Below are 24,716 nucleotides of genomic sequence, written 5' to 3'. Positions count from 1 at the left end.
GACTATATGAGATTTCCAGTTAGACCAGAAAAAAAAAAAAAAAAAAACTGCACACGCAACTCTGACAAGGTTTCATCCCTGTTATTTACAACGATAGAGTTAAGCCCACACATTCAGCTATACTTGAACTCACAAAAGCAATATAGCAAAAAGGATGAGCTGCAACACTGAAGTCTTGGAGCAGGTGGCACTGCAAGAAAAACTGAAAATTTCAGCTCCTGGTAAATCCAGGAAACTATAGTAAGAGTTCCCAAGATACAGTCGTGAGAATAGAGCCAGAAATTTCTCTTAAAGCGGAAATCTATTTGTCAGCGAGAGCCTTTAAGCATTATAAAAGGTCCCTTTTATGCTTCTACAAAAGGCTCAGATAAGCTTTTCTGTGAAGTGCTGGCAGTGTATCTTCTACCCCAAACACTGTAGTGAAGACCTTATTAAGTGCATAAAACCCAACTACCATTACACCACCACGAGGCGGGAGAAGTATGCGAAGAGGCTTAGAAGCTCCAAAGCACCACACCTAAAGTGTGTTTTTTTTCCACATCTTTCTAGTGTTATTTTTTTTTAAAAAACAGATTTTTTTTTTGTTTTTTTTTTTAAATAAGTGTTCAAGCTGAAAAAGTCAAAATATAAACTGCAATATAAAAACAAACCCAATGAAATGTTTAAATTTTCAACACCAAAATAAAAAAAAAATATATATATTTAAAGGAGATTTCAGGGAGAATGGAAGTCTTACCCCCTCTGGGAGAGGGCCTGGAAAGGCGCCAACCTCCAAAGGATCATATTAGAAAACTGCCCCATAGTTGTAAGTGCTTGAAGAACTTAATACCCACCAGGATGGAAACTGGGAAGATGCCATTGCCGAATTGTTGTGGGTGAAATTCTAGGAATAGTGTTACTCGGGAAGTCACCAACCCAGAACAAGCAAGTTGGGAACTCTTTTCGCCGGATGTATGCTTGTTTTAGCTTGGTAGTGAAGGATGGAATGACTGCTTTGAAACTTGTTCCCATCCAAAATTAGGTCTGCAATGGCAGCTCTCATTACTTCAATCCTGACAAGTTTTCTTTAAACCTGAAAATATTTTAATCAAGATTATCTGTGCGTCAACACCAAACCAGCATTCACTGGAAGGTGGAGCCATAAGAAAGTTACATATATTGTGTCAAAACAAGGATAAGGATTGTTCATCATGAAGCCTTCACCTTCACAATATACCTGAACATACCCATCCTGAAAAATTCCCTTTGAAGTTCAACTCAGGGAACACAAAGTCCATACTTGCAGTGGGGTTGCACGCACACTGCAAGGCTTAACTGCTCATTTAGTCTAGGGGATGGCAAGAGCACTTACACTTACCTGATCCAGCTGCCCTGGCAAATGATGCTCCTCTTTGTTATAGCAGTGGACTGCCCCTCTGGGTCTTCTACAGTGCAGGGCTATTGGTCCTGAATCAGTCTCCATGTCAAAAGACCTTACAATTGCCAGAGTACAAAGGATTAGGCAACTTTTATTGGTCCCCCAAGACATAAATGAGTAGTTAAGTGCAGGCATAGCCCAACTGCAAGTGGGGATTCAGCTTTGAAGTGAACTTGTATGCCACCTTAAACTTGACCGGTTTAAGGATAGAACAGTCTTTTTGTACCTGCTCCCGACTGAGTTTTACTCATTACCCATCTAAATGGCTAACCACCAACAACCGCCATCTCCTTGTCCAATGAGTGTTCCCTTAATGCCAACTGATGCAGTCCCATCAGTCAGGAGGAAGTAAGTTGTCAGGTCATGGCCATTAAGTCAGGCTCCACTAATAGGGTCAATTAGATCAGATGGGCACAGAATAAATAGCCGGGATTGTGATCTTGGAAGACTTGCTATTAAAGGATTAAGATGGAGTATGGGTTAATTTAAGTACAACTAACCAATATTTCTCAAACAGCAACTTCATGTGTATGGCCATACCACAAGCCCAGCCCATAGTCAAGCAGAGAGCTGCAAGTGAAACCAAATTGGATCATTCGTTAAACCCCCCAAGGGCAGCTGGAGGGGAAGATTAACCCCTTTATACTATGAAACAGAGGGGGGGGGGGTCAAACCAATGGAAATAAATTCTCCTGGAAATCCCCTTTAAACACAGGGAATGATACATGGAACTGTTATTTTCAGAAGTATCAAGACTATTAGGTTAGATATTTAGAAAGTTCATGCACAAAGTTACATGAGGATCAAATAATGGAAAGAAAATGGGAATTTTTTTTTTCTCCAGAGTTGCTGGTCTGGATGGGTTCATTGTTGGGCAGATCTAGGAAATTAATGGAGCGCTTTAGCAAGATAATTCCAGTGTCTGTGGAGCTTCCTTGACATCGTTTGTGATTGCAGAGCCAGGCGTGGTGTCAAGGTGGGCATTGCTGGTTTGAGATCGGCTGCGGGGGACTTCTGTTGAGCCGCTGCTGGAGGCAGAGTGAGTGCGGGAACGGACGAGTCTGGTCATACTTGCCGCTGGCACTACAAGAGGGAAAAAAAAAAAATAAGTACAACCTGGTAAACTGCAGAGTTTATGTTCCATTAGCAGATTGTCTTGCTTCCAGTTTAAAGGTCTACATCTAAAATAGAGGACTTTGGTGCTCCCCTCCATAAAGAAGCAATGTGAACAGATTGGAATTTCCCCTGGTGATCCCAAACACTGCACTGAAGGCTTTTTATGTAAAATTGGTCACATATGGCAATTTTTAGACAGTTTAAAGCAATTATAAGCTTTTTGCAATTGCAAATATGATTGCAAGAAGTTACCAGAGAAAAAAAAAGCCATCTACCACAGAATTTAATTGATTGGGTAGTCGAGACTCAGCAGTATATTGAAAGCCTCAATAGTGGTTTTGTGGAGCAGAGCATTAAGAAAAAAAAATTCCCAAATGTTTCCCTAAAACACAGTACCCCCAAAAAAATTTTGGCTGGAAGTCAAGTTGCCTCTTGAACCAGGTTCAAGTCAATCCATAACAAGCATTTCCAGGATACAAATCGACAGAATTCCTCTTCGGTTTAATTGGCAGAGACAGTAGAGAGCAAATACAAAACTGATCCGAGAGATATACTGCAAGTTGTATATTGGAAACGCTTTGTCAATGTGTTTGCATCTGTTGCGTGAAACAGTCTAAAAGGCCGAGTCCACCTTTTGCACACAAAAAAAAAGCAAATTTTTTGGAAAACCTATGCGCTATTTTTGCAAAAGAATTTACAAAGTACTGCAACCACGACCAGGGGATCATGGGGGCAATGCCAGGCTCCTGTAGACTCTTCCTTCATTTCCCTGCCTCTACCGAGGTACGGGATATGGGAGGGCTGGAGGAAGTGTCAATGGATTACAAGTGCAGTGATCATCATACTTGTTTTCCATTGCGAACTACACCACAATCTGCCACAGCAGCAGATGGGACTTTTGTTCATTCACAGATTCCTGTAAATGGATGATGCAGCTGTGCAGGTGAAGCCTTATACAGTGATGCCATTTTTAAATCTGACAGCCCATTTAGATCCATGTACATGCATAGAGATGCTTTTGGTAGCATTAGGCAGGTGTATGGTCATGTAACTTTCCTTTGTGTGTTGATGCATTTTTGCATTTAGGGATAACAGCCATTGACCAAGGCTTTAAAGACGTGCGGGATGGAGATACATATATACATACATACATACATAGATACAATATATAAAAATAAATAAAGAAAAACAAAAAAACGCATGCACATCTTTGTTACTGCAGCACCGGTCAAATGCACCAGCTGTCCCCCTCCTGCTCGAAGGCTGAGATCTGAGCAATCACATGACTGCTGATCGCTCAGTTCTCGGTCTTCACTGTGCAGAAAGCGGAGACTGTCAGTCACCCACTGCCAGTCACAAGCTGGAGCACTGAGCTGTGGTGTGAGTGGTGGCGGCTGGCTCCGGGCTGAGCCCTCTGTCGGTCAGGCATCTGGGTGGAACCTGACATTGTCACAATCCCCTCAGAGGCTGAACCAGCTCTATGGTGTCGACAGCTTTAGCCTGCCATCAGCTGAATTTGGGTCACAGGAGTGCAGAAATAGGTGCACTCCAAAAAAAGCTTTGGCCACACTTCTTTAATACTTCTTGCCAACACACAAAAAGAGGAAATATGCATTTTGGTTCATTGCCACTAACCTTTAAACGCAGAAGAAAAAAAATTGTTTTAATGTGTCAGAACATGTGCATTTTTAGATTGTAAGCTCTAACGAGCAGGGCCCTCTGATTCCTTTTGTTCCAAATTGTAGTGTAACTAATGTCTGCCCTCATTTTGTTAAGGGCTGCGCAAACTGTTGGCGCTATACAAATCCTGTATAATAATAATAAAGCACAACTGTGTAAATGAGCCCTAAAAGTGAAAGAACTGAGGGCCCTAAATAGCTAAACAGTCCCTATTTGTCGCAAAAGAGCACCAATTATTGCAAGATCCTCCAACTGGAAGAGAAGTCTGCGGTGAAAAAAAAACAAATCCACACCTTTCAATACATCTAAACCCAAGAAGACACAAGTACAGAAAATGACGAGTTGACATACACTTACCTGTAATTTCCATATCTTGAGTATAGTACAGGACACAGGCATCTTATTCATACACCATGGGTTATAGGCTTTTTGTACCTTCCGTTTAATGGACATTGGCAAGCTTTTGAGGACATGCCCCTTACCTCCCCTATAAGTCTTCAGCTTTCTAGCAAGCACTGGATATAACAAGGAGAGTTGAGAAGGCCTGTATCCTGTACTCCAAGATATGGAAGTTACCAGAAAGGCAAAATTCCTCATCTTAAATTGTACAGTACAGGACACAAGCATCTTATTCAGACACCATAGGAAGTCCCAAAGCAATGCATACAAGGATGAAAACTAGGCAACAGAACTGTGGCAGGTCCAACAACAGGAGTAACTATTACCCAGGTTTAAAGTGCCACTGCAAGAGCCTTACAGCCAAAAGCTGTGCCAGCAGAAGGTAGAACAACTACCTGGTAAGAAAATGATGAGCAGAACACCAGGGGGCAGCCTAACCAAGTTGGGCACCAGAGGCGCATTGCCTAAAAGCCCAACCTGTTTCAACCAACATGGTGGAGTGTACGCACAACAGAGCGCGAAAAGGTGCTTGGTTTGAGTGTAAGCTTGAACAATTTTTATTCCCATAGCAATGGAGGGTTTGCAGTGGGGTGCCCTCAGAGTTGGAGGAAAGAACAAGGATGGCAGACAGCGTTGTCAGCAATGGAACTCTGAAACCAACTTTTGAAAGAATGGTCTTGGGCATACCACGACCTGATGGTTGCAAGTATGAGAAGTGTCTTTCCTGCAGAGAGCCCTCAAACACTGAGATACGTCTAAGACATTTTGGCAGATCAGAAAAGGCTGCTATATAAAAGTGTAAGAAATGCTAAAAAAGAATATCCCTGATGGTAAAAGGTTGGTTTCTGCCAAGCAAAAAAATTCACTTTAAGCAAAAAAGAAATTAAGGTCTATGGGGATCACAGGGGGCTACATGTGGGTCCAATACAAGAAAAAGCTTGAGACCCGGTTCACACTGGTGCGACATATGCTCCGACTTTGGGAGCATATGTTGCATGACATGTAAAAAAAAAAAAAAAAAAAGATGGTACCCTATGCGAGCCATCTAACTGGTCCAGCTTGTGTCAGCTTGATTTTGAAAAAAGTTCCTGCACTACTTTGGTCCGTCTTGGACACGATTTCAGCCCATTGATTTGAATGCAAGTCGTATCCTAACTTATCAGACTTGTGGCATGCGACTTATGCTCAGAGGATCTTGAAGGGAAATCCCACGTCAAAATTTAAAATGGCGTAGGGTTCAAACCCAATTGCATAATTGGGTCTGAGTCTGGTATCCCCCAAAATCCATACCTGACCCTTATCCGCGCACGCAGCCTGGAAAGTGAGAAAGGGGAGGGGGTTAGGGGGACGAGTGAGAGCCCCCCCCCCCTCTTGGACCACACTAGGCCACTTTATCAAAATAGAGAAGAAAATGCACTAAAAATCAAAGATAAGACAATTTAGCAGCAACTCATCTGTGAGCTATAACAGTCCCAAAAAATTTATCAAATATGGAGTTGCGCTAATAATGAATAAATTTATCTTGTGATAGCTTGAGTCCAAACGTGATGAAAGGGTTCTTAAACGGTTTCCACACCATCCCCCACCTTGCAGTTTGTGATCCTTGAACACCTCCAGAGATAAAACATTTGCTTACCAGCTTGCATAGACCCATCATAGGTGGTCAGTAACATTTGTGGCCTTAAAACCAGCCGGGAGCCTTTACACCCTCCAGAGAACCTCAGGCATGTAAACTGAAAATCCAGAGGGCGTTCGCATAGGAGATAGCATAGCATAAAATCCCTAAAACCTTTATTCAAGTAGTCAAAACATTGCACAAATGGTGGGTCTACACACTAGAGATCGACCGATTAATCGAGGGCTGATATGCACTTTCCCTGATCTATCGGGATCGGCCTTTGGGTTTACAGATATTTAGGGAAAGTGCTTGTACCGAAGTGATGCCTGCAGCTAGAGACATCACCCCGGTACCAGTGTCCATAGCCGACGGTCGGCTGACTTGTAATGACAACCGATGCGGCTGTCCTACCTGCACTGCCGCCGTCTGACCGGGTCTCCATTTTTTTTAATTTGTCGCCGCCGAGTACCCGGAAGTGATGGCATGACATGACTTCCAGGTACTGGCGGCGCCGAATTAAAAAAAAACCTACAGCATTCAAATCAGCCAAACTTGGCGTTTTGAATGCTTTTAGGTGCAGAGGAGGGGTTTGGGGGTCTTTTAGACCCTCAGATCCCTCCACCGCAGTAACTGTAGACCTTAAAAAAAAAAATACTGGTATCGGTGTTAAACGATATCAGTCGATCACTACTACACACCTAAAGAGGTCTCTAGATGTTACTGCCCCAGCATGCTTCGGGAGGTGAGGTCACAAGGGGACAGGGGGTCTCTGGATGGCCACGTCCCATGGCTATATAAGAAATGGCAGACGCCGGAGCCAACAACAAAGGGAGCTAGTGTCGGAAAATACATCAGCAGAGGGAGACACGGAGCTACGACGGGGGACATTTTTTTAATAGGACTTTGTCAAAACCTTGCGTACGGTTTTTATTTGACACATTTTTGGGGTAAATGAGTAGGAGTACAATTTTCCCTATACTTGATCACCCTGAGGGGGCTGGGATCTGGGGGCCCCCCTCAAGATTCGTACTAGACTCAAACACCTGGTATAGACCGATCTTGTTCATTGAAGTTGCATGGAAGTCTGACATGAAGCCGTAGGGCAAAGTCTGATCGAAGTCGTCTGACTTCGATGTCTGAGCAGTGTGAACCCAGCCAGAAAACAGGTTTTCTGTGAGGGAAGGCAAAGCTGGAGGCTTTAAGGGATAGGAGGCTGACCCGTTACCGTGATGGGTGCAAGATTCTGATAAGATTTGTTTATAGGAGGGGCAGACATGTGGTATAGAGTAAACAATGGGATTCAATTGACTGCTCTCACCGCAGGTGAAATAAGATTTCCAGGGACGAAAATATTTTTCCTGGAGATGGGCTTTTTACTCAGCAGGTTAGCAATGACAGAAAGAACCCTCTATACTCTAAATATGTTGTAAAGGCAGAAGGTTTTTACCTTACTGCACTCTATGCAGTAAGGTAAAACCTTCTGCATGCAGCTTCCCCTGCAGCCCCCCTAAATACTTTAAGACCTGGGTTTCAACAGTCATGCCATTTAACCTAGAGACTAAATCAGGGTGGAATAGAGGGCCTTGTGACAACTGTTCTGATCTGCTCGGAAAATGCCAGGAGCGTGCCAAATCTAGAGAACCTGCTTTTTCCATGATGAGCGAGGGTTTAGTTAGCAAGTCCTTTCTGAAATTGGGTGAAGGACACCATCTAAGAAGGTAACCCTTTTAACTTCAAGCTCTCATGCTGAAATTTCTTTACAGCCAATACTCAACTGAGATTCAACAGAAATCCCACCCTTTTGGAAAAAAAAGATGCATGTAGAAAAATTTTTCAAATACTCAAGGCAAATAGAAGGCTGTAGTAAAGATCTTTGAAGAGGACAACTGAGCAAAAGGCCTGAAGCAGGTGGAATAGTCTTTTGGAGATTTCCTGCAGAACATGAAGGGGATGCTTCATTCAGGAGAAGATTGTCTACTCTGTCCCCTGAAGAGTCCTAGAGTATTGTGAACCTTGTGGGTGAATAAATTTGCTGAGTGAGTAAGTCAAGGATAGGATAAATACCTCAGATGTGCTTTGGACCTGCGCTGTGGTGATACTGGCAGAAAGATTAGGGAAAGGACGTGGTTGGCTTTTGCAAATCTGACTGTCCTTGGACATTTTAGGTGATGTGACAGAAGGAAGCAGTGAGGAGGTAGAGAGTTATGTACTACCTAGAAACAACCTATGGAATCCATTAGTTTGGGATGTCTGTAGACCAGTGGAGACACTGCATCAGACATCCCCCCACTCCTAAGTGCGAGGGCATCACTTCATTGTGAAAAGGGATTGGTTGCTTTTTGGGGCCAAGCCTTGCGTCAGAATGAATGGTTAAACTTAGGTTTTGAGGTTAAAGTCTAGGAGAAGCATGAAGGTGTCCTACTATTCGAGAAGTAGAAGCACTTGGCAAGGAGTTAGCAGTTTGACATTCTGGAATAGCAGCAATAGCTGGTTGCAAGGTTGGGCCTGCAAAGGTGAATGTAAAGCTTATTTCTCCGAAAAAGAAGAGGTTCATCACCATAGTACAAGGAAACTGAGGACTCACGTAGCAGATCACTGAGGGTTATAGGGGAGGTGCCCAAGGGGCCAGGTCCTTTAAAGCTTACCAATGTCCAATCGACTGCAGGCATGAGCCTATAACCCATGGTGTATGAAAAGGATGCTTGTGTCCTGTAGGATTAAAGTAAACCTGGTAATGCTGCCAGATTTTCATTCAGTGCCTCTAACTGCACTAAATGGAAATCAAAAAAAGGGCTTGTTTAGATGTCCACCCAGTGGGCAGCTATACTGTCCACCTTAACAAGGACATGCAGCCACTCAGCGCTATACACACGCCATGGTCAAGCTGCTTTGCTTCACGGTAAAATAAATCAAATACTCTTAAATGAATGGGGCACATCCCAATCATGTGCAATGCAGGTGTGATTTGGTGGGTTGGCATTTCAGAAAAAAAAAAAAAACACCAGATATATTGCCAGCTCTCTGCCTGTCAAATGCAGTGGATTGCTTTTCAGAGAAGTTGCAAGGGCCGCCACATGCCAGAAACCGAAATTTCTGCTTTAGCACATTACACAGCATCTCCTCCCTACAGCAAAGAGGCGTTTGCAGTCCAAATCAGGGCAACAATGGTTCATAGACAGTACAGTGAGTTTGTCACTACGACAAAAGTATGATACTGGCAGGATTACCAGGCTAAAATAGAGAAAAAAAAAAAAACACTAGTGTAGCCACCATATATCTAAGGACTGGTAAGCTGCAATGTGTTCATTTTTTAATTTAAATATGCTTTAAATACAGGAGGTCTGAACACCAGGCAAAAATTTAACTCCAAATACATTTACAACTACCATGCAGTATCATGCATGAAATAAAATAAAAAAAAAAAAACACCACAGACATCAACATGCCAAGCTGCCTTTTGATGCAAACAAAGTGAAGTTCTAGAAAGAGAAACTAGAACCACACGCCACCCAGCAAAGCACAGGACTATTCTGACCAATCCAAGACGTGCTGCACACCATTCTGGACTATAGGTACCTGATTCACTGTTCAGATGACTGAGCTGAACATATGGAACTGCGGTAACATTCAACAAGGGGAAAGGACAGACACAAACAGGTTAGTAAACTGAGAAAAAGGACTTTATAGACCAGGGGTAATGAATTAAAATTCAAGGAGGTCCGGTCGCTAAAATTTTCATTGGGCCGAGGTCCGAATCTCAAGTCGGTGCTGACTCAGGAAGATTGTAGTCACCGTATGTCTTATCAAATCAGTGTGCCCCATAGCGTAAATATGTCGATCAGAGTGCCCCTTAACATAAAATATGCCCATCAGTGTGTACCACAGCATAAATATGCACATCAGCATGCCCCTTAACATAAAATATTCCCATCAGCGTTACCATTAACATAAAATAAGGGGCACGCTGATGGGCATATTTTATGTTAGGGGGGCACTCTGATGGACATATTTCATGTTAGGGGGCACTCTGATGGGCACATTTTATGTTAGGGGGCACTCTGAGGGGCACATTTTATGTTAAGGGGGCACTCTGATGGGCAAAAAAAAACGTGTAAATCAGCATTGCTCTTAACATAAAATATGCCCATTAGAGTGCCCCTTAACATAAAATATGCCCATCAGCGTGCCCCTTAGCATAAAATATACCCATCAGTGTGACCCTTAACATAAAATAAGAGGCACGCTGATGGGCATATTTTATGTTAGGGGGCACGCTGATGGGCACATTTTATGTTAGGGGGCACTCTGGTGGGCAAAACAAAACATTTAAATCAGCGTTGCTCTTAACATAAAATATGCCCATCAGAGTGCCCCTTAACATAAAACATGCCCATCAGTGTGCCCCTTAACATAAAATATGCCCATCAGCGTGCCCCTTAGCATAAAATATACCCATCAGTGTGACCCTTAACATAAAATAAGAGGCACGCTGATGGGCATATTTTATGTTAGGGGGCACGCTGATGGGCACATTTTATGTTAGGGGGCACGGTGATGGGCACATTATATGTTAGGGGGCACTCTGATGGGCAAAACAAAACATTTAAATCAGCGTTGCTCTTAACATAAAATATGCCCATCAGAGTGCCCCTTAACATAAAACATGCCCATCAGTGTGACCCTTAACATAAAATAAGGGGCATGCTGATGGGCATATTTTATGTTAGGGGGAACGCTGATGGGCATATTTTATGTTAGGGGGCACGCTGATGGGCACATTTTATGTTAGGGGGCACTCTGATGGCCAAAACAAAACATTTAAATCAGCGTTGCTCTTAACATAAAATATGCCCATTAGCGTGCCCCTTAACATAAAATATGCCCATTAGCGTGCCCCTTAACATAAAATATGCCCATCAGAGTGCCCCTTAACATAAAATATGCCCATCAGCATGTCCCTTAGCATAAAATAAGGGGCACGCTGATGGGCACATTTTATGTCAAGGGAGCACTCTGTTGGGCACATTTTTTTTTTTTATGGGGCACTCTAATGAGCAGAACAAAATATGGCAAAATATGCCCCTAAAATGTGCTCCACATACCTGAAGTCCTGAACTGCAGCCAGGAGCCAAAAGCCGCGAACAGGGGGGCGGGGCGTGCACATAGTGTCACGCCCTAGCTCGCTGCCCGAGTGTGAGGGAGCCGCAGTCAGGAGCAGGGGGCGGGACGCGCACGTGACGTCACGCCCCCTACTCGCGCGGCGGCCCGACAGGACACCGGCTGCGAGGGAGCCGGGAGCCGGGAGCCGGGAGTCGCAGCGAGGAGGGGAAGGACTCAACCTAGGTAGCGGGCTCGCGGTCCGGGCAGAAGCATCGCGCGGGCCGCCAATGGACCGCGGGCCGCCATTTAGTGACCGCCGTTATAGACCATATACATTTCATTTCAAAGGTTTTTCTTTTTGTAGTCTCATTTAACCTCTTAAGCTCCAGAAGATTTACCCTCCCTTCATAACAAAGATGTTTTTTTTTTTTCAATACGGCACTGTGCTACTTTAACCGACAATTGCACTGTATTTGCAATGCTGTACCCAAATAAAATAGGTTTTTCCTCACAAAACTGGATTTTTGTAAGAACTTACCATAAAATCCTTTTCTCTGAAGTTTGACAGACGCAGCTCTATATCTTATTACCATGGGGTTATGCTGCTCCAATCAGGAATAGGCACTAGGCGGGGGGGGGGGGGGGGAACTTTACCAGGTCCATGGGGGCTGTCCATGCAGGCATAACCCCCACACACTACTTCAAATTGAAGTTTTGTTGCAAGCAGTGTATAGAAGACAAAAAACCCCCACACCCAAAAGTAGAGGGGCGGGTGCTGCGTCTGTTGATGAACTTCAGAGAAAAGGATTTTACGGTAAGTTATTACAAAAATCCAGTTCTCCATCGTTAATCGACAGATGCAGCTCCATATCTTATTACCATTGGGAGGTCCCAAATCAGTATTGTCATGAGGGGTGGGGAGAACGCAAAGAACGTAATTCCCCAAAGGCTAAACTTAGCCAACCAGGTGAAAAGGAGCTCAACCAGGAAAAACTGGAGCTCACCCAGAAAAAGAAAAACAACCTCAAAGAGAACAAAACAGATTCTTTAAAACAGCAGCCTGCAAAACCTTGCTGCCAAAAAGGCAGCCGAACATGCCAACACATCTACACTGTAGAACTTTGCCACCTTGCAAACTTGTCTCACAGACGCTTGATGGAAAAAAGTCCAAGAGGCACTCCGCACCCTAGTAGAATGCACCTTCACAGGGAAAGGAGGAACCTGACCCTTCAGTGAATAAGCCTGAACCACCATCTGCCTGATCCATCTGGATATGGTCGCAGAAGACTCAGCCAATCCTTTACGAGGTCCCTCGGTAAGGACAAAAAGAGCATCTGATTTTCTAAAAGACTCAGTGGCCTCCAGGTAAACCCTGATCGCCCAAAACACAAAGAATGCAAAGCAATTTCCTTAGAATGCTTAGGCTTGGGACAGAGTGAAGGCAACACAATGTATTCATCCAAAAGGAAAATCAGAAACCACCTTAGGAAGAAAAGACTGATTAGGTTGAAGTACCACTTTATCTCTGGACCACCAGATAAGGTAAACGAACAGCAAGACAACGCTGTCATTTCAGATACTCTGCAAGCAGAAGTGATAGCTATCAAAAAGGCAACCTTCTGGAGACCACGAAAGCAGAAAAATCTCCCGAATGTTCTCAACCACGAAAGCAGAGAAATCTCCCAAATGTTCTCAAAAGGAGGCTTTTGAAGAACAGAAAAGACCAAATTGAAGTCTTATCCCACGGAGGTAGTGGGGACGATCGGAGGAGCCACATGACATACTACCTGAAGAAAGTATGAATCAAGGTATGTGTGGCTAACAGGTGTTGGAAATATATAGCTAAAGCTAATGCACACTGGACAGTTCTGAAGACGATCAATCCAATGGTCCAGACACAAGGTCTGATCGCTCAGAGTTCCAAGAAATGGATCAGTAGTCTGGACTCTTTCAGCGTCCATATCCCCTGAGCAGAATGCTTGCCGAGGAGGCCTCCCCAACCAAACAGGCTGGCATCCGTGGTGACCACTGTCCAATACAAGGGGAGAAAGGATTTTCCCAGCCGAAGCACGAAAGCCACCATATCAAGGACTCCTTTGTTCCTCGACTCAGCCGGATCTGATTTTCCAGAGACTGGGGAGTCTTGTCCCATTTGACGAGACTCTCCCTTTGCAGGGCCCTCGTATGGAGACGTGCAAATGGAGCCGCCTCGAAGGTAGACACCATCAGGCCCAGCACTAGCATGCAAGTCCAGAGGGACGACCATCTGTTGCACAGCAGAAGGCGAATTGCAGCCTGCAATTTCTGGAATTTTGCCCAAAGGAAGGAGCACTCCTGCTAAGGCCGAGTCCAGAGTAACACCCAGATAGTAAAGCATCGTGGATGGAACCAGTGCAGACTTCTGAAGGTTCAGAATCCAGCCAAACTTCGGCAGAGTTAGTATTGTGCTCCCCAGGTTATCCTCCGGAGCAGAGGGAGACCCCGTCCACAGAAGGAGATAGTCAAAGTAGCCCAGTACCGCGATCCGAAGGAGCAGAGGAGAGACCAAAGGGTAATGCCACAAACTGAGAATGCTCCTCTGCCAAAGTAAAGCGGAGAAAACGCTGGTGACTGGCACATATTGGACTTCCTTCTTGGGGACCGAACATGTTTGAGTAAAAACCCTGAAAACTTCAGAAGTCCGAATGAGGACAATCACCCCTTGAAGGAACAGGTCTTTTAACGCCCCTAACAGGCCCTGTAAGCGGTCTGGGGACAGGTGCAAGGTGCTGGGGGACAAGAGCAAAACTCGATCTTGTAGCCGGATCGAATGACTTTGTGGACCAACTTGTCTTGGACAAGGTAAGGCCATGGGTCTGGAAACGAGCGAAGACATCACCCCACCCCTGATACGGGTGAGGGCACACCTTCATGCTGAAGGAGCTTAGTTCATTGGTTTGGAGAAATACGATCTTTGCTTTCCAGACTAGGTTCGTTTGGATCCTCCTGAAAAGGCCCTGAAAGGCTTTGACGCCTAGATCAAAGGAATGAACTTAAAGTTTGTCTGTACATAAAGTTTAACCACTTAAAGACTAAGCCTTTTTCTGACACTTGTTGCTTACACGTTAAAAATCAGTATTTATTGCTAGAAAATTACTTTGAACCCCTAAAACATTTTTTAGCAGAGACCCTAGAGAAGAAAATGGCGGTCGTTGCAATATTTTATGCAACACTATTTGCGCTGTGGTCTTTCAAAACGCAATTAAAAAGAAAAAAAAAAAACTTGAATACACCCGATTCTGCCCTGTAGCAGTAAGAGTTTTCTTTGCATTTAGGGTCATGTCAAAATCTCAAGTGTAGGCGGACTCAGTATTTAAAAATTATGGTCTGCTTTAAACAATTGATAGTTTGATCTTCAAGAGCTATGGCAGTCTGCAGCTTCAGTTTTCAGCCCTTCACGGTCATTTTGCTGTATACGGTGGTTCATCCCATTGGCCCCTAGACACAACTGTGTGATATCCCAGCCACATGACATATTCGTGGACCAGGCAGCCAACATATGCTGGAAGCTATAGCTCTAAGAAAGCCAAGTGAGCACTAATCACCCTCAGGAAAAGCGATATTAAATCTTCCTTTGCATGCATAACATTTATATCAATACATTTTCTTAAGGGTCTTCATTACTGGAACACCACTAGATCTTAATAGCCGGCAGGTACAGTCTTAACCCCCACCCTAACATGTATAAACTTTGTGATGACTAAGCCCCATCCTCATGCAACACTGATGAGTTTAAACAAGTCGGCTACAGACTGTCAGGCATTTCAGAAAAGATTAAAGCGGAGTTCCGGCCTCGGGGTGAAATTAAGATAAAAATACCCCCGGGACAGTCAGGGCTAGTACATTCCATAATGGATAGCCTCTGAACTGTCCCGGGTCGCACTTACCTTGAAAATTTCTTCTCCAGCGCTGCCATCTCGGATGTGGGCAGCTGAAGCCAGCGCGTCCTCTTCGTCCCAAAATGCCCTGCTCAGCTTCTAGCATGCCCAGAAGCTGTTTAGCAGGGAATGATGCGCCTGCACCAGAACTGAAGAGCGGGGCCAGTGCATTGACTCCTGGGAGCGATGACGTTCAGCTCCCAGGAGTCATCGCAAACAGGCAGAGACGGCGCGGGCCGTGGCCGAAGAGGGAGGAAGTAGAAGGAAGGCAAGTATACTTTCTTCAAAAACAAGGCGGATGGGCCAAAGTTGTTTTTGAGCCCGGAATTCTGCCTTAAAGTGGTTGTAAACCCGAAAACAAAAAAACAAAAAAAAACCTGCAAGACAAAGGCATAATGAGCTGGTATGCATCGCATACTAGCCCATTATGTATTACTTACCTTAGAACGAAGCCCCGACACGGACCCCCGGGCATCCCTGCCGGCGCTGCCATGATCCCTCGGCGTCTCTTCCGGGTTCGGCGCTGTGATTGGCCAGAGCCGCGATGACGTCACTCCCACGCATGCGCGCGGGAGTGATTTTCCGGCAAGCTCCCGGCAAGGAAAACTGAAGGTCCCCCCCGGGCCTTCAGAGCGCATGAGCCGCAAATATCTCCTAAACCGTGCCGGTTTAGGAGATATTAATTGTACCTACAGGTAAGCCTTATTATAGGCTTACCTGTAGGTAAAAGTGTCAAAAAGCGGGATACTACCGCTTTAAGCCATTCCCCCACAATCACATCAGATGGTGGCATAGGATGAGAAATAAATATGATATCCTGGCAGTTACACAGCACCTTTTAGAACAAACACCCATCATAAAACCTCTGCTTCCAAAACAAACCAAAAAAAAAAAAAGTAGCAGGGTTGCACCGACATCGTCGATACCGAGTATTTTCAAGAGTACTCGTGAAAATGCCCCATTACCCAAAACTGATACCTTTGTGGTACAATTTGAGCCCATACAAAATGAACAGGCTCAAATTCACTATACAGAATCGCATAAAAAAATAAAAAAAAAACACCATGATTTGGACAGGAATTGCACCGCATTCCTGTTCAAATTGCAGGTGATTCGAGACCATTTGTTATAGGCTCAGCTAACACAAAAAGGTATTGATACCAGAAAGTACTCATGGGTACAAAAAAAAAAAAAAAAAAAATGTATCAGTGCAACCCTAATGACTAGAAAAAAAAGGTGCCAATCAGTACCCAGGACTTGTGAACCTGTTTTTTTACAGGATGCCATAGAAACCTAGCACCTGCAGTATGCAATTTACAACTTTCGGAAAAGTGGATATGGAGACACACCCCTGCTGTCTCCCACAATACAATGCAGAATCTCAGAAAGATACCAGGAGGTTTTGTATGGTGTGAGGAGTCGTGAATTTATCAGCTCTGATATTTCTAAAGCAGCATTTTAGAAGCAGTGTGGCACTACATTTGAAGGACTTAGGGGGCATCCTGCAGCATTGGATTTACAACTCACTAGTGGGAACCTGGCGGTACCTGTAGACTTTCTGAAAGGGTTAATTCTGGAAATCGTTGGGTACACCTGGACAGACAGGAGCTATTTTCACTGTCTGTTGAACCGGTTTTCCAGAGGATCGAAGTATCGAGTATAAAAGTTGTGCTCACCCCAACCCAAACAAAAAAAAAAAACCCTGTTGATAAAAAAATAAATACATTTGCCTGGAGATAGGCTTTACAATACATTGTACTGAAAGAAGAAATTAAAAAAAAAAAAAAAAAAAAAAAAAAAAAACGAACACGAGACTCAAATTTTGAAACAAAATGTTAATGGATATTTTATCATTTCTCCTATATAAGAATGTGTTACTATATTATACTGAAGCTATTCACAATGGATTTTTTTTTTTTTTTTTATGAATAAAAATTAGGGAACGAACAATTTGAAAAAAAATTGTTCAAACTATTTAAAAAAAAACAAAAAAGAAGCAAACTGCAAACACTGTTCTTTGGGTGTTAAGCCCCGTACACACGATCAGATTATCGAAACGATCTGTCGTCCGTTTTTTGTGGCATGCTAGTCTGATGTCGAAAGTGAAGGTTAATTTTCATACGAATTTTCCCGTGCGACAAAATTCTACTTCAGAAGTGAGGTCATGTGTTGGATTGTTTTGTATGTGTTCTTTCGTCTCTGAACATGCCTAGTCTTGCTCAAGATTTTTTTCTGTCGAAAACTGTACTAATGAAACGAAAATCGGACGTTGTGTTGGACAAAAATTATATAGCCTGCAAATCAACTTTTCGGCCGAAAAAATCCTGGAGTCGGCTGTCGAAAGCACCATACTAACAATCCGAAAATCGGCAGATCGGTCGTCAGACGAAATTTCCCATCAGAATTTCTTATTGTGTGCACGGGCCTTTAGGAGCAGAAAGATCTTTCCTATGTAATCAAAGCCACGGCTGTCAAAACCGCTTTAAATGCAGATGAAGAGCAGAGGAGGAGGGGCTTGGCACATTGCATGCCAACAAAGTGTTTAGATTTTAAGTGTTGCACACAAAAAGGTCAAAAACTGGTTAAAACATTTGTGTATGTCCCATTTCTAAATACTGAATTCCCTCCAGGAAAAAAAACATTCATACAGGAAATGGCAAATCAAATGCTCCAAAGTATAATAGACTGCAATCATTAGATTACATCAGAGTAAATTAAAAAATAGAAAACAAAGCATAATAGAACTTACTGTATCCCATTCCTTGTACAAAATATTTTAGGGCCTCTGCCAGCTTTCCAGGCTAAAGAAAACAAAATATGAAAACGGAGGTCAGGATTCAAGGCAAAACAGTTAAGGTGGAAAAACATCACGTGATGTTCACCTATATAGAAAGATATCTTCCAGCTAACAGAACAAATGGAAAACTTTTGAAAAAACGCATTCAATTTCTTATACCACTATGATACAAAACTTCAGCTGAACACACATTCCTAACCACTGCACATGCCATGTTGTGTGCTACGCTGTTCTTATAGCTGAACCCTACATGCTATGTTGTGGGCTACAAAGTCCTGATGGATGTGCCACAAAAAAAAAAAAAAAAAAAAAAAAAAAAGAGGGCGCACCAGCCTAGCACATTATCCTCAGTAGGCTTTTATTAATATTTAAAAAGTGTCTACTCACAAACAAGTGATGTAAACCAGCATATAAAATCCGACTGACAACGTCCACAGTGTTGGAGTCCACTGTCTAAGTCCAGGAAATCGGCTGATGCGTTTCGAGGCATTGCCTCTTCCTCAGAGGCTCTGAGGAAAAGGCACTGCCTCGAAACGAGTCAGCCGATTTCCTGGACTTAGACAGTGGACTCCAACACTATGGACGTTGTCAGTCGGATTTGATATGCTGGTTTACATCACTTGTTTGTGAGTAGACACTTTTTAAATATTTATTAATAAAAGCCTACTGAGGATAATGCGCTAGGCTGGTGCGCCCTCTTTTTTGTTTATATTTACAGTGTCAAGTCGACCACCCCGGTCGTAGAGGGCAGCAAGGTTTAGCCATTTGGGGATGCCAAGTGGAAAGTCCCGTGATAGAGGGTGTTCGAGAACCAGGTTCTGAGCGCAGGAGCAAGGTGCCAAGCATCGGCTCTTTCTTTTGGAATTCATTATGTTTTGCATTGTCCTCATAAATGCACCTTGCTTGCCATGTTTTATGGTTCCAGTCATGACTGCGTACATGCACGTTGGTACCTTGCATAATCCTGACCACTGCACTAATTGGAGTGCAACTAGCATTTTCAGAAGGTGGTCATTACCTGTTCTACTGACAAGGGATCACCAGGACAGAAAATGAGGCAAGACCTCCTCAATGGTGACACACCAATAACATTTAGACAGGTTCTAAACATTTTTGGTTTTACCCATGAAGAAAATGTGGCTGTGTCTGCTCTTTCTAATTTCCGAAATGCATATAGCTTTCTGTAGAGCAAAGCAAAGAAAAAAAAAAACAAAAAAAACCAGACCAACCTGTACAGCTTGTGGTAATCCGCCACAGTCAGCCATCTAGGAATAAATTAAACAGGTCATGAGAAAGTTAGAATGTCCAAATTTCAGTTTTTAATTTTATATATGAAGTAGTAACAGAAGAACTCATGACCGAATACTGTTATTTCCTTCTGTGGGATGTAAATATTCTAAGAGACCAAATCCATATAACAAGGAGGCCATCAAATGGCAGGTAGTGGCAGTCTTTTTGTAGTTCATACAAGTCAATGATTAAGCTGCCCAAGACCTTCATATTGGATCTTGTGCATTGCAATCTACATATACATACACTCATTGGCCTCTTTTATTATTATTAGGTACACTTTGCTAGTACCGGGTTGGACCCCCTTTTGCTTTCAGAACTGCCTTAATTCTTCGTGGCATAAATTTAACAAGGTGTTGGAAAAATTCCTCAGATTTTGAGCCATAGTGACTTGAGCATCACTTAGTTGCTGCAGTTTTGTTGGCTACATATCCATGCAAATTTCCTGTTCCACCACATCCCAAAAGGTGCTCTATTGGATGAGATGTGGTGAGTGCTGAGGCCATTGGAGTGCAGTGACCTTATTGTCATGTTGAAGAAACCAGTGGTGAGATTTGAGCTTTGTGACATGGTACATTATCCTGCTGGAAGGAACCACCAGAAGATGGGGACACTGTAGTCAAAGGGATGGACATGGTCAGCAACACTACTCGGGTAGGCCGTGGGGATTAAACAATGCTCAAATGGTACCAAGGGGCCCAAAAGTGTGCCAAGAAAATATACCTCACACCATTACACCACCACCAGCCTGAACCTTTGAAGGCAGGATGGATCCATGCTTTCATGCTAATGCCAAATTCTGACCCTACAATCTGAATGTCGCAGCTGAAAATTGAGACTCCTCAGACCAGGCAATGTTTCTTCAATCTTCTATTGTCCAATTTTGGTGAGGCTGTGCGAATTGTAGCCTCAGTTTCCTGTTCTTAGCCGACAGGAGAAGCACCCGGTGTTCTGCCGCTTTAGTCCATCTGCTTCAAGGTTCGATGTGTTGTGCTTTCAGAGAGTTACACAACTGCCACTCACTGGATATTTCCTCGTTTTCAGACCATTCTCTGTAAACCCTAGAGATGGTGGCGTGTGAAAATCCTGGTAGATCAGCAGTTTTTTAAAATATTTGGACCAGCCCGTCTGGCCCCAACAACCATGCCACGTTCAAAAGCACTTAAAACCCTTCTTCCCCATTCTGATGCTCGGTTTGAATTTGAGTAAGTTGTCTTCCCCATGTCTAGATGCACTGAGCTGCTGCCATATGATTGGCCGATTAGCAATTTGTGTTACCAAGAAATTGAACAGGTGTACCTAATAAAGTGGCCGGTGAGTATATATACAATTTTATACATGTATAAAGTTCAATCCAAAAGCCATGAATTGTATCAAACAGGTTGTACCTCAAGACCTTTTCATCCACCTGTGAGCTACCCGTCACCCTAGCTTACAACTGCCATGAGGAAGCACTGCTCTGGAGCAACAGCCACTCTTGTACAATACCCTAAAGCCAGGTTAAGATACTCCGTTTGCAAACCCTTATCTTGATGGATCTCAAATAGAAGCTGGCTGAGGATTGCCAATATCCAGTAAATACAGAATGTATTAATTTTAAACATTTAGCAATACCTTAAGAAGTGTTGTTCTTGTTGGGTCTAATCTTGAGTTACATTCCACCTGGAAAGAAGACATTGCTATTAGGTTTTTACAGATATAATAGGGATTGGATAAACATTCTTCCATTCTATCCCTATGACCTTGTTCACACCATGGTGCAGAGAGGTTTAGTTTTTTGTATGTGTTCTGCAAGGGCTCAAAGAAAACAATGGTTCTCTGTTCACACCACAACCTACGGATTTATTCTGTACAGGAATCCGCAATAATGCAGTTTTCTGCATGGGGAAAAAAAAACTGACATGAACATTGGTGTCAACAGGGCATATAACTGACGCGCATGAAAACCAATGTCAATATGCATAAAAACTCACTGAAACGCACATCCAAACTGATGTAAACTCTGATCTCTGCAAGTGAAATCTGCGTGGTTTTCATGAACATATGGTGTGAACAAGCCCTAAGAGATTGAGGCTTTAATCCTTCCCTTCTGTCCCCTCTGTAGAGATTTTCCACCACTTCTGGTGTTCTGACCCCCTACCACAGAACAAAAAAAAAAAAAAAAAGAGAAGGGTGATTTCTACACCAAAGCAAAAAAACATAAAAAGCCACTTACCACAACATCAACTGCAGGAGAATTGTCACCGACCACCAGCAAAGTAGGGCACCTAGAAGATAAAGACTTTTCCTTAATCACAATCCTATATTGGAATGAAAATGGAATATATAGTTAAAAAAAAAAAAAGTAGCGACAGATTGCCATGATCTGATCTAAGATTCTACAGAAAGTGGCAGATACACCCAGCTGATCTCCTCAAGGCAAATAACCATGCATTTTAATTGAATAATTATGTGAATATTCTCTGAAGATTGTTTCTTTGAGACTTAAGTGGTTTTTTTTGCTAAATTTTTGCACAACCAAAAAAAAAAAAAAAGGCCTTGCATAGCCAAACTGTCATGGCATCAACCCTGTTTCCAACATTTCATTTTACAGGGGTAAAATTGCTTTTGCAGTAGCTGCAATTGCATTAGTGAAGTATATACACTTGAAAACACAGCTATTGTCGCTGGGCTTAAGCTGGTACTGGCGAGGAAATATGCTCTCCAGGAGATTACATAATTGGTCAATTAAGTAGCTGGGCTGGAGAAGTCCCAGAAGCTTCTACTGCTACAATGGGCAAGCAAGACTGTTACATTCAGCATATACATAGCCACCACCTATTGAGGATATAAAACTGTCTCATAGAAGTCAGTGGAACCCCCTAAGAGCTTTTGACCATGACAGAGGCAGAAAATCACACATAATCATAGCAAACTTCCTCCTTGAATATAACATACTTGAAAAAACAAGACAAATGGAGAAAGAAGTGAAACTTAAAACCGAAATCCCATTCCAGAAAGGTTCACTTATGCCGACACTGCCCAATCTCTAAGGGGGGTTGTTTTACTATAGGCAATAAGGCAGTTCAGTTTGCAAAAGAACTTTCCCTTCGCTTATTGAAGGAGGTAAAGCTCTGACTTGCACCATCCAAATTATGTGCGAGCAAAAAAAAAAGAAAATAAGAATTGGAATTTTGTCTTGCCTATGCTGCCCCCTACAGGAGTAGGACACTAGGCAGGAAAAATCCGAGCCACCAAAAGGGAACGGGAACGACCCCAAGGAGACTCACCATGTAAGGCAAGTCTTCCAGGCGCGATGATAAATCTTCCTAAAAGGTAGATTTTCTAGCCTTTAACAGCGGGGAAAAACACAGATTCAGACAACCCCCCCCATCCTTCAGCTCCTGGCTTTCAACGGCCAAGACATTAAAGCCAGCGACTAAAGCAGGATGGAAGATTGGCCCTTGGGCCAATAGATCTTTAGTGAGAGGAAGTCTCCAAAGGACATCGGGGACCAGCCGTACCAGATCGGCGTACCAAGATCGGCAAGGCAAGTCTGGAGCCACTAGGATGACCGAATCCCTTCAGCCTCGATCGTTCGCAGGAGATTCGGCACAGGCTTTAGCAGGGGGAAAGGTGTTTATCAGATGTCACTGGCCCCAAGGAGCCACCAATGCGTCTAACGTCGGCCAGAGGATGCCGAGAACTAGCCAGAATTCGCTGTAGCTTCCTGTTGAGACAAGAGGCCAACAGGTCCACCTAGGGAGTTCTCCCACTGGAGATAAAGCTGAACTTTAGAATGCCGGCTACCTCCCAAGCCGCCAGGACACTTCTTGTGCCCCGTTGGCGATTGACATACACCATGGCATTGACCGATTGAATCCTTAACTGGCACTCCTAAAAGCAAATTGTTCAATGAGCCAGACAAATATTACTGCCCGAAGTTCCAGTATTATCTATCGGTAGTCTTGACTCCTCCAGGATCCAGACCCCTTGAGCACATCCGTGCCCAAAACACCCCCCCACCCAGACAGGCTGAGAACCATGGAGACCACCGTCCAGTACAGAGGAAGGAAGGATTTGCCCTGTCGAAGCGCCAGAGAGGGAAGCCACCATATCAGGGACACTCTCGCAACCCAACTCAACAGGATCCGATTGTCTAGACACTGGATTCTTGTCCCACTTGGCAATAATCTCCTTTTGCAGAGGTCTTGAGTGGAACTGTGCAAACGGAACCGCCTTGAAGGTAGACACCATCAGGCACAGCACTTGCAGGAGCCAAATCGCATCCTGCAGTGTTTGGAGTTTTTCCCCTGGAAGAAACACCCTGGCTGAAGCAGAGTCAGATCCAGATAGTCCAACTTGGTGGACGGAACCAGAGCAGATTTTTGGAAGTTCAAATTCCAAGCGAACCCCTGCAGAGTCCAAACAGTAATTTCCAAGTTGACTATGCTCACAGGAGGAGTGTCCAGGTGCCCAGTATCACAGTACCCCACTGCTGCTACAATGCCAACACTTTTGCAAATACCCGAGACAAGAACAAAGGGTAATGCCATGAATTGATAATGCTCCCCGCCCACGGCAAATCTGAGGAAAAACTCTTATGACTGACATATATTGGAAAATGAAGGTAAAGCGTCTTATTTGGGGGGATGCCACTACTGAACAAATGGACTCCACTCAGAACTTCCGTACCCACACAAAGCGGTTCAAAGGCCTGAGGTCCAGGATTGGACGTACCTTGCCTTCCTTCCTTGGAACCGGAACAATCACCCCTTGTAGTAGAAAATCTTTCCGAGCTCCAAAGAGACCCCGCAGGCGGAATGAAAGAACCTCACTGGAGGATAAGACCAAAACTCGATCTTCTAACCGAATCAGCTCTCAAAAAGTGGTAAAGACTTTCCCCCACCTCAGACATGGGTGAATCATGCAGAAGAGGGCTTGCCTGCAGGTCTGGAAGAGCCCGCTCTCGGCTTACCAGACCAGGTGCTCTTGGAACCTTCTGACAGACTTAGGTTTTTGTCTTGAGATCCTGAGACACGAAAAGTCTGTATATGAGCAGAGAAAAAAAAAAAAAAAAAAAAGACCTGCTTCCAGACCCCTTGCACCAAGTAGGCATCCTTGATATCGGTAGAGGTGAGGAAATTCCCCCTGATGCAGGGATGCCACCACCGTCCGAATGGATTCCATTCTGAACGTCTGTACCTGCATAAAGCAGTTGAGCGCCTTGAGGTCCAGGATTGGACACACTTCGCCTTCCTGGGGACGGAACAGGTTTGAGTAAAAACCCTGAAAATGTTCCAAAGTCAGAACCAGGACAATCACCCTTTGAACAGGTCTTGTACCGCCGCCCCATGTAAGTGGTCTGGGGACAAGCTCAAGTTGGAAAGGAAAAACCTTACC

General features: G+C 43.8%; 1 protein-coding gene across 2 annotated transcripts in view; it reads right to left on the bottom strand.

The window, feature by feature from the left end:
* Nucleotides 1-2,252: 2,252 nt before the first annotated feature.
* The window catches only part of NDRG3 (NDRG family member 3), a 108,833-nt gene continuing 86,369 nt past the window's right edge, over nt 2,253-24,716 (bottom strand). The window contains exons 12-17 of one of the 2 annotated variants that reach the window (XM_082271753.1): nt 21,550-21,601; nt 20,949-20,996; nt 19,274-19,309; nt 17,997-18,048; nt 9,807-9,845; nt 2,253-2,500 (exon numbers count right to left, since the gene is read on the bottom strand). In XM_082271753.1, the coding sequence (XP_082127879.1) occupies nt 2,319-2,500; nt 9,807-9,845; nt 17,997-18,048; nt 19,274-19,309; nt 20,949-20,996; nt 21,550-21,601 (409 nt within the window). In that variant the 3' untranslated portion in view covers nt 2,253-2,318. The remainder of the gene's footprint in view (nt 2,501-9,806; nt 9,846-17,996; nt 18,049-19,273; nt 19,310-20,948; nt 20,997-21,549; nt 21,602-24,716) is intronic. The other variant, XM_082271754.1, reaches the window with a different exon arrangement.

Source organism: Pelophylax lessonae (assembly GCF_965119305.1).
Source record: "Pelophylax lessonae genome assembly, chromosome: 11".
Taxonomy (NCBI): Eukaryota; Metazoa; Chordata; class Amphibia; order Anura; family Ranidae; genus Pelophylax; species Pelophylax lessonae.
Note: the sequence above shows the minus strand (reverse complement) of the source record. Positions and strands in the feature narration are given on the sequence as shown.